Below are 13,112 nucleotides of genomic sequence, written 5' to 3' on the forward strand. Positions count from 1 at the left end.
ACTAAGGCGACAGTGGCGCCGCCGTGCGGTCAACCCCCTCCCTATTCCGTCCCGGCTACAAAGGACACCCTGGAACGATGCCGTAAGACAATATTTGCTGTCTTTATTACCAAAATTGCTGTTTACCGCTGTTGCATAAATGAAATTATGTACCGATAACAATTTGGTGTGATAATTTAAATTAATCTCCTGTTATGAATTGTGTAAATATCGATTGGCCAGGAATATTGATGTGCGTTTCTCAGAAGGTGAAAGTATATAAAATGTTTGAAAGTCGATTTGTTCAGTTATTGTTTATGTGTAGATGATTACGTTTTTTTATCACTGACAGTGTAATTTTAGATATACGTTAACAAATCGTTATTATTAATTGATTTTTTATTAAAGATTAATTCGTCATCGTCGTCCAGAAGCAATTTAAACGATGATCTTTTATATCTTACTTTTTAATGAACCAACCGATGATTCATTATTTCGCTGATGTAATGTTTAATTTAGATACACGTATACATAGAGTAATACTTCATTCGTGCTAGATGTTTTGAAATAAACGTTCACATATCTAAATTTCGAGATAATTGCAGATTAATATCAGTATTACGTTAATTTATCGGTACTTGAAAATGTTCCAATAATATTATTGCAAGCGAGAAAAAATACAATAATCATACAGATAAATTTATTTCAAGATTCTTAATGTGTTTAATCGCACTTTATATAATTGCTGTTTCAGTTATTGCACAGAAACATTTGATTATAAGCGCTCTGAATAATTTCAAAGTATTTCATACAAAAAGACCAGAACTCCATAATTTATTTGGATATAATTCTTTTACAATATAACTACGACAAGAATAGAGGAAAAATTACCTAATGATGGATATCTTATTTTAAAAAATTGAAAATAAAAATACTAGATCGTTTTCTGATTTCTTGAAGAAAAACAAGCATGGACCTAAGTCGTTTTTCTTATAAGCTCTTCAGTTAACAAAAGCTCGTGGGCATTCTTTGCGCGTAGAATTACTTCTACCAATTCGGCCAATTCGTGTACAATTCGAAAAGGAGAAGTAACCACGGAGTAGGTAAATTTTGCAAGGAAAATCGCGGATTTCTGCGATAAGGAAAGGAATTAGAAAACAGACGGCGTGTTCATTCCATTTAAGACGCGCTGAACAAACCGAGAAACACACGTCCATATCGCAAACGAACGCGTTACTTTCTAACCCAAACAGCCAAAAACCGACAATATTATCGTCAAACAAACTTTATCCAGCCGGTCAGACTGACCCGTCTTCTATGGAACCCATTTAAGCTGTACTTATCTTATTCTTTTCCTCTCTCTTTTCGATTTTCCGCAAAGATAGTCAGGGAACATGGGTCCATTCGGCGATTCGTTGTTTTCAAGAATGGAGCTTTTCATGAGAGAAAGAGAGACAGAGGTTTGCGTGGGTACGGAGAAACCAAATGAAACGGCAGGGCTGGTAATTGTGCGGTGAAAAAATAATCAGCTGGCGCAGCACGTAGAGCGTAACCGTAAGTGCGGCTGTGCTCATTGTTGTCCCGCTACTACGAAACCCCACGAGGGTGACAAGCTTACAAAAGGGGCTGCTGGACCTATAGAAACGTGATGGGAGGTAGCTCGTGCAAGAGGGTGCCACCGTTGCGATAAAACTCTATAGTGCTCCGGGAAAATATGAGTGACTCGTCGACTGAGAAACGAGAGGACAAAAGATTTCTCGTTCTCGTTGTTGTTGTAAGTTAATTCTTTTCTATAACCTATAGTTTTAGAATTTTACGTCAATGGTTTTGGCATAGACACTATATAAGGTCTGAGTAAAATATCGTTATTCGAAGACGTATGCGCGAAGCTTTCTAGTTTTGTTCGAAATTTAAAGTAAATGGATTATTTTTTCGATTATTATATATTATTTGAGGCTGATCATTTTTCTAACAGCATTTAAAATAGTTCACAAGCTTTCACGGAATTTTTGCAAATTACCGTGACGTAATTGAGAATTTGATCTGTTCCGAGACGACCGACGAAAGTTGCGAGCAAAGGGGAAGTGATTCCAGAAGACCTCTTTGTTGTTAGCACTTTGCGTGCAAAACGGAAGGAAAAAAAAGGAAAGGAAAGGGAGTCTGGAGTAAAGGAGGGTCTCTTTTCGCACATCCCTCATGAGAAACAATAATGTCGCGCGCACTAACACTCCTCCGAGATGTCGTCTACCCTCTTCTCGTCTTTGTTTGTCTGGCTTTTTCGAGTACTCGTTCTCCTATCCACGGCCACCTACACACCACTTTCCTTCAGCTACTGATCAGGATGAAAAGAATTGCACGCGAATAGCGAGCGCGAAGAACCGCGTCTCGCTGGAAAGCTATAGAAGAAACGAAGAAACGGAAGTTTTGTTGCTTGTTTCGCGTTCCCTTCCGTTCTTTCGCGTGGAACGGCAAAGTGATGAAACTTCAAACAGTATAGTGTATACCGTATTGTCCTGCACGCTTTTCAAACTTTCCAAAGAATTCGTGATAAGAGAAATGGTTGAAATGAAGAAAAATAAATGAAAGAATACCATGTTTGTTCGATGGTACAGCGTCACCTCTAATTTGACGTCGTAATGTTGACAAAGCGAAAGAGAAACAAAATTGTTAGAAAAACTTACCGGAATGTAGCCGTCGGGTTGAGGTCTCTCGTTGTCCCTGAAGAAAATTGCTTAATTACAATCAAGCATCCACGAGTTTCGGAATTCACGTTCGATTATCGACATGAAACGTACCGATGTCGTCGTTGTATCACCGGTGTCTGCGGAGTGCTGTCGTGGATGATCACTTGGGTGGCGTCTATCTCTTCGCATTCTGAACTCTCTTCTGCCGAATCTACACAGACAATATATCAAATATATCTATCATTCGTCGTACTTTGTACGTCGATATTTCACAAACATTGCAATTGCCTTTCACGAGGCAGATCTGAAACTATCTTCTTCAATATCCCTGACAATTACGAACGATCTCCAGCTACGGTTGGCTACCCGCTAACCCAAATTTCTTTTCAGCAGGGGAATTACAATCATCCGAATGTGTTCGTACCAACTACTCTCTAATCCTATCAGTTGCCCTTTAAATAGTATACGTATCTGTGTGCACGGGCTTATCCACGATTCAGCACCCATCCATCGAGCTTACCGCAATTCCCAAAAGGATGGATGCTATTGCTTCTCTTCAAAGGGACAACGTTCTCTCGTTAACAACCCTAGTCTCAAACTGCTCTAAACTCTACACCGACCGTATCCGGCACACAATCGGTAATTCAAATAACAGTCGTTCGCGTACGTCTACGGTCGAACCTAAATCGTGTTACATTCATTCAGAACTCACCCTCGCCGATGCGTTCGCGTTTACGAATTCGAGACAAGACAGGGCTTGGACACAAGGTGGTCGCGTCGCCCAATAAATCGTCGATGTTGGTGTGCTGGCCGATGAACAATGGTAACGTGGAAGGTCGTTTCCTTGGCGACGATTTTCGGGGTGTCGACTGAACATTGTCGTAAGGCGAATCGCGTCCGCCATAGTTGTCAGGCGGATCTGGAGGATTCTCCACCTGCAAAATACATAGGCTTATTTGAAATAAAATAAAGTAACATTTAATTCGTGAATGGTAATTGAATATTTCCCAGCTATTTTGTCTGATAATTTGATTTTACTTTAGTTAAAATGCCCTCGAAGTTATTGTTGAAGCGAATTTAGGAAATTGGTATATTATCAGTGGCTTCGATCATGAAAGTGTTCATCTTTTGGAAAATGTTAACGAGAATATTAGCAATTATAATTAACAAGATACTTAACATTAAAGTATATATAAAGAAAAGAAAGGAAAAGATTATTTACGAATGTATACAATATTACATTAGACGGAAGAAATTCACACGATAATTTAATGCGCATATCCTAAATACGGCACAATGTAAGAACAATTTTCACACATTATCCTTTTTAGAGCCTCTCACGGAAGTCATTTGATTTCTTAATCAAAGGATCAATTAAGTTAAAGACTTCATTCTCTCATCGATGTAAGGCACGCAACGTTAAAGATTTACGACGTAGCGTATTATCGAGTTCTATATCTATAGCATCGTCAGTTAGGGGACCGTTAAATGAATAATATACGATATATGATCAGTTTACCCCTTCAGGACTGGCACGATCCCCAAGCGGCTCATCGGGCGGCGGTGGCGGAAACTCGATAGGGAATCTAGAAAGGTTTCTCTTCGCGTATATCTCAGGTTCAGGGTTAACGCCAATATCGATTTTCTCGAACGATTCGGAGGAATCGGAGGTGCTGTTCGACGTTTCTATAGGAATCTTAACGACACCGTCAGGAACGTTTGACGAGCTATCCATCCACCATGGTTTCTCACCAGACTCGATGTGCCTGACTTTATTTATACTTCTGTTGTACGTTTGACTGTCGTCCACTTCATCATTGTAGATATTATTTTTTTGCGTAGGCGTTGTAGCGACAGGAATGACTTCGACTCCTTCAGGTACGTTCTCAGGATTGTCGTTCATCCACCATGCTTGTTCGCCGGATTGCTGGTGCCTGAGTCGATTTCTTCGTTCGTTGGACCGAGTACTGGAACGACTCGACTCTCGTTTCGAAACAGGAGACGCCATAGACGATTGCTTCTTCGATTCCTCCGACGGAACACTATCGTTTGCATCCAACCACCAAGCTCTTTCCCCCGATTCTTGTCTCCATATCGTCGGTCGCGACAGTTTTTTGGCATCATCCGAAAGGACGCTGTCATTTCCGTCTAACCAACGACCCCTATCTCCCGAATCGTGCTTTAAAACTGTTGCGGAAGATTGTCTCTGCGTTTCTTCCGACGGGACGTTATCATTGGAATCTAGCCACCAAGCCTTCTCTCCTGATTCTTGTCTTAAAATCGTTGTCGACTGTTTCCTCGCATCTTCCGCGCTGTCGTTTGAATCTAACCACCAAGCTCGTTCCTCTGATTCTTGTCTCCACACTTTGTATTTAAATTTGCCTGGGAACATACAATTAGGGGAAGTGGTTTATCTACGCGAATCGCACTAACTATGTTTTTGCTTTCGAAGCTGAGAAGATCGAATTATACGTTGAAAAATGATTTACAGAGGGAGAAATAAGACGTTTTGGAGTACACGAACTATTTACGATGTAATAATTTACGATGTTTGCGAAAATATGTAATGCCTCTAAGGTAGAAACAATAAGTTACGTCTTCTCTTTTGTAAAGGAACAACTTAAAAATTCAATTTGCTGTCCACCAATTCCACATCTCTGTATTTGATTTTGCATTTCTTTAGCTATTTAATAACTACTTAATATGTTAATATATTTTGTTTAATAACTAAATAACGTAAAAGTAGGCAATTCAACAGAAATAAACTTGTTATATTTTTCCCGCGTGGTTATGTTTATTATATTTTGATATAATTATATTTTTCCCTCGCTAATTATGAACGCGGGTTCTTAGTAGCTTTTCCAATACGACCTGAGGTGAAAAGGAAACTTTAGAAAATGTGTGTTATCTTTCTTCACTCGCTTGTAACATTTATAAAATCCTCAAACTTGCAACGGAAGTTAAAAACGAACGTTTAGACGAAGTTTCGAATGAACCGCCCGTCTCTTTTTTTCTTTTGAAATCGTAATAATATATTACATTCTGAAAGCTCTTTCTCATAAGATTCGGAATAGTATGTGTAAGCACGTAAACACTATATGTCAGATAAATATAGCTTCCATCCAATTTCTCAAACCAAATCCCTCGTTTACGCGTATCAAAATAAAAAACCACATTTAACCGAAAATTTATTTCAAATGTAAAATTTGGAAACGCTAACTTACCATCGTCAGGTAAGGTACTACTGACGGTCGTTTCTTGACTGATATCTTCGTTGCACACGCTTCCCGTTTCGACGCCTTCAGGAACATTGTCGGAGTTCGGATCCATCCACCACGGTTGCTCCCCGGAAAAATTCCGCCTGATCCTCACGCTAGAATGTCTCTTGTCGTCGTTCTTCTCCGAGTTCGTGAAACTGAAGCTCTTCGATAGACTCCTCGATAAAGCGATCGTACCGTTTTGCTCTGACTTCTTCGCGTCCGTGCTCTCCTCGTTGGAATCCAGCCAACCACCTGATTTACCCGACTCGCTGGAATCTTGATGCTTATTCTTGAAAAGATTCGTCACTGGTGCGAGGGCCCTCATCAGGAATGATTTAGCCTCCTCCGTTTTCCCTGAACGATCGCTTTTCGATCTGGGACTAGACGGCGGTCTGGGCGGTTTGTCCATCGTCAAAGACATTTCGTCGGTGGATGACGCCAAAACGCTCGTCCTCGACGACCCTGCGCTTATCTTCCCTTTTTTCTCGCAGAAAGGAGATTTTGACGTTCTCCTTTTACGACGTCTCGATCCTGGTCTTGTCTGTTTATTATCGTCTTCCTCCTCGCTGCTCGACGAATTCGATGAATTCGACTCGCTAACGCCGCTGGAACTCGAGCTTCCGTCTTGCTTGCTTCTCTTCCCGGAAGGAGATTTCGAGCTGCTCCTCGAATTTTCCGGCCTCAACGAACTAGTCGACTCGCTTTTCCTACCGATGCTCTTCGACGACGTACCGGATGATGGCATTCTCAGCCTCGATCTATTCGATTTCACGGAACTCGAGCTCGATTCCGAGGGGGCAGCTGGACGATGGATATTCGGTTCGGAGTTCGGTTCGGACTGCGAATCTTGAGAGCTGACGGACATGCTTCGTTGATTCTTCTTCTTCCTGCTGTACTTTGACTGCGACGGGTCGCCATTCTCCATGTTTAACGTCGACTTTCGAAAATCCTTGTTCACGTACTTAACTGGCACGATGCTCTTAGATGCGGACACCGATGTGGCATCGCTCTTCGGTACAGGTGGTTTGCCACGAGCATCCGGTGATCCGCCCTGCCTCAGATTCACTGAAGAGACGGTCGATGCGGAAGATTTCCCTGGCGATGGTGGCGGCGTCGCCTTTATTTTTGCACCCTGACTCGTCACCGAACTGGCTGACGTCGATTTCGATCTGCCAATTGGCACATTTACAGCGGATCCTTCCGACGAATCGGTCCGTGTCATTTGGCGGCAGAGATTTTTCGTAGAGCCGCTTCGCGACTGGGGTGTTGTGGATCGGCTTTGGGACGAATTGCTATTTAATCGGAAAAATAAGAAGAAGCGTTTCAGAAAGTGGAAATAGTGTATTTTTAGGTGTAACGGAGAGGAATCAAAGAAGCAGAATTGATTTGTGCAAGACTTGGTCGCCTAAAGTCAACAAAAATAAATCTTCTACGTCGTTTGGCTTCTGATATCGTTACGTTGATTCTGCTTTTCCGTGGAAATTTGCCTCAATTGTGTACGATAATATCGAGAAAGAAATCTATATATAATATTAGAGAAATATCTTGAATGACCAATTAATTTTGGCATCCTCGCTCAAACTTGGAACCGTGTAAACTATTTTCGTTGACATTAAGAATACAAAATATTTCGAGAAAACTTTTTCACTTTCCTACTATTTATTTGACAATATCGAAACATATCATCGGTATGAAAAATTGAAAATATTTCGAAACGAATAAATTTGAAACGATGTTACGTATTGTAAAAATGTTGTGTCCTATTGTAATCGTTTGAAAAATTGAACAACTACCTTTGGAAAGAATCTTTCGTAGAAGAAACACTATCGCTTTTAGACGCGGAGACTTCTTTACTCTGTCCTTGGCAGTGACCCTCGACTATCCTAGAAGATTCATCTAGTTTCGATAACGAGCTAGTGTCAGATTTAGGTGTCGAGCTCCTTCTTTCCCGCAATCCATCGGACTTAGTCGACGAACTCGATGATGACTTCGTAACCTTGCCTTCGTTCTTCATTGCGATACGACCTAATCTCGGTATCGATGGTCTTCTCTGGCTGCTATCCTCGCTCTTCGACGTCGAACTTTCTCTACTACTTTGCTGTTCTTCGCTCTTGGAAGTATTTTCGCGGGAATCTGGCGACTTGACAACACCAGGCTGGTGCGGTGAGTTGTCTCTCTTTAAAACCGAAGGATTCGCTAAACGACTGGTTTTCACTTCGATCTTGCCGACGCTACATGGACGAACCTCGCCATTGTGCGTTTTAACCTCCGTCTGATTGGAATTACTTGGATCGTTACCCGTAGACGCTTTCGAATCCGTTTTCGTGACCGCGAAACCTAAACCGCCGAACGCTTTAGTACTCTGTTCATTTTGGTTCCTATTACCGTGGATTTCTTGACTAGAACTAGGCGATAATTTTGAAGTCGAGTCGTTTCTCGAAGCGTCGTTCGATCTCGAGAACGCGAAGCTATTTACTCTGGAGTTGGTCGTACCTCCGTTAAATCCTCTGGCGTACACGCCACTTCCGCTCGAATTCGAGGAAAATTTGTCCAAATACGTTGACCACGGAGTCCCCGAGATTCGTCCACCGCCTCCGAATCGCGAAAATCTCGAAGCATCCTCGAGCCTTTCGCTCTGAACTTCTTGATTCTTCGTCTCCGTTTTCTTTCGAACTCGCGCGACTTCCCTTTGATTCGCGATGCCTATGTCGGCTCTTCTGCTCCTCACAAAGGACGAAGAAGCCGGTAGACTGGGCGACGTACCTCTCGTAACCATTGTAACGGTCTCATTGTCCTGAAGTCTGTTGTCGACTTTTAATTCTTCCGATTTAACAGGAGTGGAACGTTTTTCTTGAGTCGCGTTCCTTTCCACGTTGGATTTAACGGTGTCTTCGTCCTTTAAATTTGCCGGCATAGGCTTACTGCCTGAAGTTCGGAACCTGTCCGATCCGGAGTAGCTTATGGCTGCCGGTATTCGGTCGTTGCTGCTTCTCGATGAAAGGAACCTGCTACCAGCTGTCGAGCCGAATCTCGAGGAGATTGGCGCCGAGCTCGATTCGGAGGCACCTGCAAATGTTTTCGTACGTTGAGAATCGTTCGTTGAGCAAAATATATTTCTCTTAACTGCTAACATTACTAATACATATATAAGAGGGACCATGATCTTTTTAGTATTTAAAATTATGTGTTTTAATCGCAATGCTTGATTCTAAATGATCAGAATAAAGATAGAGACTTTAAATATAGCCTTAAGTATGATCTTGAGCGGAAAATTAATTTTGAACAAATCAGTTCCATTTCTCGCGAGATACATTGTTTTCAAATGCGAAAATCTATAGCCATAAATATCGCGTGAAAAGCTTCTCATTCCGTTTTAAGAACTACTACTTACCGATTCTTGTCGTGTTTCTGCCAATATCGTAGTTCTATAAATTTAGAATTCGCGTAAACAAACGTTCTTCGACGATTAAAGAACGACAAAACTGCGGCAAAAATGAATTTAAATGACACTCTGTTCTCGTAATAGAAATTTTATTATTTCCACGTTATAAGACGAGCATTCGAACAATCACCGGGTATAAATTTGGTTTCGTATAATAGCACTGTATATGTACGCATATATTTTATCATACAATAGCATTACATGTATACGTATACAGAATGAGTCATCTAAGACTGGAAATATCAAAACTGTTACTTATACGATACAATGCTCCGTTTGAAATCGTTCGACTCTTGTCCGAACCATTTTTCGATATAATTAACGGTTTCGAAAATATTTCAGGTTCTCGTCTTAGATCATTCATCTGTAACTAATGTTACTGTATTTGCTTGCTCTAAACACAGAAAATAATATCATCGTAGTAATAATAAAATTTATATAAAAACCAAGAATATTCCGCCACAGAACTTTCTCCGAAAGTCATTCTTTTTCCATTCCCAACTTGAATAATAAAATCCAATTTCTAACAAAATGTAAGGAAAAAAGAGGAAATTCACTCACTAGAAGTGGCACTGGATCGACCGTAGGATGGGGCTCTCGAATACATTCTGAAGGAGTTCGATTTTCCGACGTTGACTTCCGGGCTAGGTTCGCGTGAACTTCTCCCAGAGTTCGGCCGTAATCCACGGTAGGAAACCGGCGGATGATCGGACCTCTCTTTCTTCTCGATTCTACTTTCGTTTCCATAAGTTCGAGCCAAGCTCGATCCGGGATACGTGTTGGATCCGTATCGCGATACTCCGTCTGGCTCTCTGCTCTTCTCGCGGGAAGTGGCACGGTTATATCTGTCCAAAACGGAGGCGGGCCTCTCTGAAGCTTTAGTAGCTGGAAACGAGTACTTCTCGAACAGTGAGGATCTGCTGCTCGATAATGGACTTTTCGCCCCTACGTCCTCCGTCGACGACCTACTGGGATGCAGTCTGTTTTTGTCCGCGTCCTTGTTAGCTGAAAAACCATCGACCTGTGATTCTTTATTTTCTAACTTTTCTTTATTCAATTATTTAACACGCGAAATATCGGCGACTGAAATACAAAACCTATTTCAAAAAAACAAAAAAAAAAATTTTAATGAAAGTACATATATGAAAAAATACGTACACAATATAAGGAAATAAACAAGTTTCTATCCGTGTGTTAGGTCGTTACGTAAATTCGCGTTCTATTTTTGTATTTATTATATAAACTCGGGAAACATCGAACGAATATATATTATAGATTAACATTTTAGAAAAAAATTACTCGAACGTATGGTTGTAAATCTAAATGTCTATGGAAAGTCACGCAGATTTATTTTATTTATCGTTCATAGTAGGATAGAGAAAAAGTATATTAGCAACAATACTAAAATCGCTCTCTCAATTACCATAATAATGGCCAACAAATGCCAAGAACCTGAAACGATAAAGCGAAGACCGATACACGTCATAACGAGCATATCCAAAGCAACTTACTCGAATACTTAAAGGTAGGTTTCTCCTCGAACTTGTCTTTCTTTAGGAACGCGTTTCCGAAGCCAGAAACCCTCTCCTTGCCGTGCACTCGGCTGGAACCGGAACCGATGGACGACGAGTAGCTGTTCCTGCAACCCGGAAGACCGCTGCCAGTCGACGTGGTCGTTCTTCCAAATGTACCCGCGGCGATGCCAATATTGCCTCTGGGTCGGTAGGCGCCAGTGTCACCCTGGAAATCGTGAATCGTTCAGTTCTCTGTGAATGCTCGTGATCTCGTTGCATTTATCCACGGCACCGTTATACGAACGACAACAACGACGGCGACGATCGATCGAAGGCGATGAAAAAGCGGGCCGAATGCTTGAAACGTCGCCGGTTCGATCGACTGTTCCACGAGCCGGGGAACAATCGGACTACGGCGAACTTGGTGCCGCTTGCGAAGTAAAATTACCGATCGAGATTGGTCGGCAAACGGCTCGATTTCTTTTTCACGACAGATTTATGCGTCGCCGTACGTCGCCGCGATAGAATCGCGTGTCACCGTGCGTTTTATTGCTGAACTGCGTGCCATCGATTACCCGACTGGTAAACAGTGAAGTATTGTGAATGACAATGGAGCGGCGTGCGTAACACGTGCGATTCTTTTTCAGAAAACGGAAAAAGGACAGTTTATCTTGTAATGGTAATTTTTTCTTTAATTGCAACATTCACATCTCTTGAGATACAAATAAATGCAGATACCGGAGGTAAATGTTAGAAAGATATAGATATTAGATATAGATATTGAAAAATGTAAATATGAAAAGCGTGTAGAATACACGTGAGACGCGGTCGTAAAAATTTGAATGACAATCGTAATATGTAGATCATGTTTCGCGGAATATGAACAAATACAATGAAAGAATTTAACAGGGGAAATACAACTGTAAAGTCTACCTCGAGTGAGTAATGGTATTAAAAACACTGCATTCTGAGTTGTGAATAGCCAAACATCTGATGAAGAATATCTACAGAATATCTAAAGAACATCTTACAGAGAAAGAACATGTTTAAGTAACCCGAATGAGGATAATATACATCATGCACGGATGGCCGAATTCAAGAAATGAAAATTCGTACAATTAACATAAATTTGGCGAATTGCCCTAAGCTTGAAATAGATGGCCCGACCTAACCGGGAGGAATAACCTTCCTGTTTCTCTGTCGTATAACGGGTGAGTCAATAATCGCATCCTTTTTTACCATTTAAACTTTGTATACAAATGGTTAAACGCAAACCTGTTATTCTTACTTCTTCAAAAGTAATCAGAATCATTCTACGTACTGATCGAAGCATCGTAGCTAATTGTGCACAACATAGCCAAGATAAATTTTTTATAGCTTCATATTCTTCATTTATCAAACTGAGATTCTTTAGATTACACTTGCGTATGTCTCGAGGCATAGAAAGGCAACATAATAGAAATAAGTATAAAGTTTGACAAATAATTTCAATGGTTTCGTTTGACGCTGATAGCGAATATCGATAATCGTTTCATAAACAGAAAGAATATAGTTTCGAGAACTCGCAAACTCATCGTCAGAATGACTCGTTACCTGTTGTTGAAATCTTTTTACCAATACAAACCTGTTTGTTTAACTGGAAATATCTCATATCCTTCGAGCTTCTACGATACTCAAATCACATGACTCGAAGTCCTTCGAGCTCAATAACTATTCTGAACAAGATTCATACGGAAGTTTAAGATCGATTCATGATCGATTCATTTATCTGTAACGCGTTTCGCATGTACGAAACATTCCGCATTCACGAAGTTGAAAGAAAGTAATTTTCCACCACACGATTCTCGTATTGTTCGTATTTCTTAAAATTTTCATTTTAGACGAACCAACGAACCACGTGCAGGAGTCGTTGAACGGAGCATCTAAACGTTGCTAGATGTTTCCGTAATTAAAACTCGTTCGCGTAATTAATTATTCCTTGTCCGAGCCCGCAGGTATGGACCGATGTTTATTTTTCGTACAGTTTACAAGTTTGCGTTTACGTGGAGTCCGCGCAACCTCGACTCGAGCGAGCTTACGCGATACCACCCGCGCGATCATAATTTCAATTTAAATTCAATTACATTCTAAAGCTCCGACATCTTGCGCTATCGCGTTCAGATGAGATCCCCTCTGAAAGAGAATGAGAAAGGGGTGAGGGGAGCCTTCGTGCTCGAACTTTTAAAAAGTGCCG

General features: G+C 41.1%; 1 protein-coding gene across 2 annotated transcripts in view; it reads right to left on the minus strand.

The window, feature by feature from the left end:
* LOC112213041 (treacle protein) overlaps nucleotides 1-13,112 on the minus strand; it is a 39,753-nt gene that overhangs the window by 3,403 nt on the left and 23,238 nt on the right. The window contains exons 2-10 of one of the 2 annotated variants that reach the window (XM_024368441.2): nucleotides 10,877-11,105; nucleotides 9,927-10,370; nucleotides 7,717-8,989; nucleotides 5,888-7,215; nucleotides 4,183-5,045; nucleotides 3,376-3,598; nucleotides 2,775-2,874; nucleotides 2,661-2,697; nucleotides 1-69 (exon numbers count right to left, since the gene is read on the minus strand). In XM_024368441.2, the coding sequence (XP_024224209.1) occupies nucleotides 1-69; nucleotides 2,661-2,697; nucleotides 2,775-2,874; nucleotides 3,376-3,598; nucleotides 4,183-5,045; nucleotides 5,888-7,215; nucleotides 7,717-8,989; nucleotides 9,927-10,370; nucleotides 10,877-11,105 (4,566 nt within the window). The remainder of the gene's footprint in view (nucleotides 70-2,660; nucleotides 2,698-2,774; nucleotides 2,875-3,375; nucleotides 3,599-4,182; nucleotides 5,046-5,887; nucleotides 7,216-7,716; nucleotides 8,990-9,926; nucleotides 10,371-10,876; nucleotides 11,106-13,112) is intronic. The other variant, XM_024368442.2, reaches the window with a different exon arrangement.

This window comes from Bombus impatiens, unplaced genomic scaffold (assembly GCF_000188095.3).
Source record: "Bombus impatiens unplaced genomic scaffold, BIMP_2.2 scf_0442, whole genome shotgun sequence".
Classification (NCBI taxonomy): Eukaryota; Metazoa; Arthropoda; class Insecta; order Hymenoptera; family Apidae; genus Bombus; species Bombus impatiens.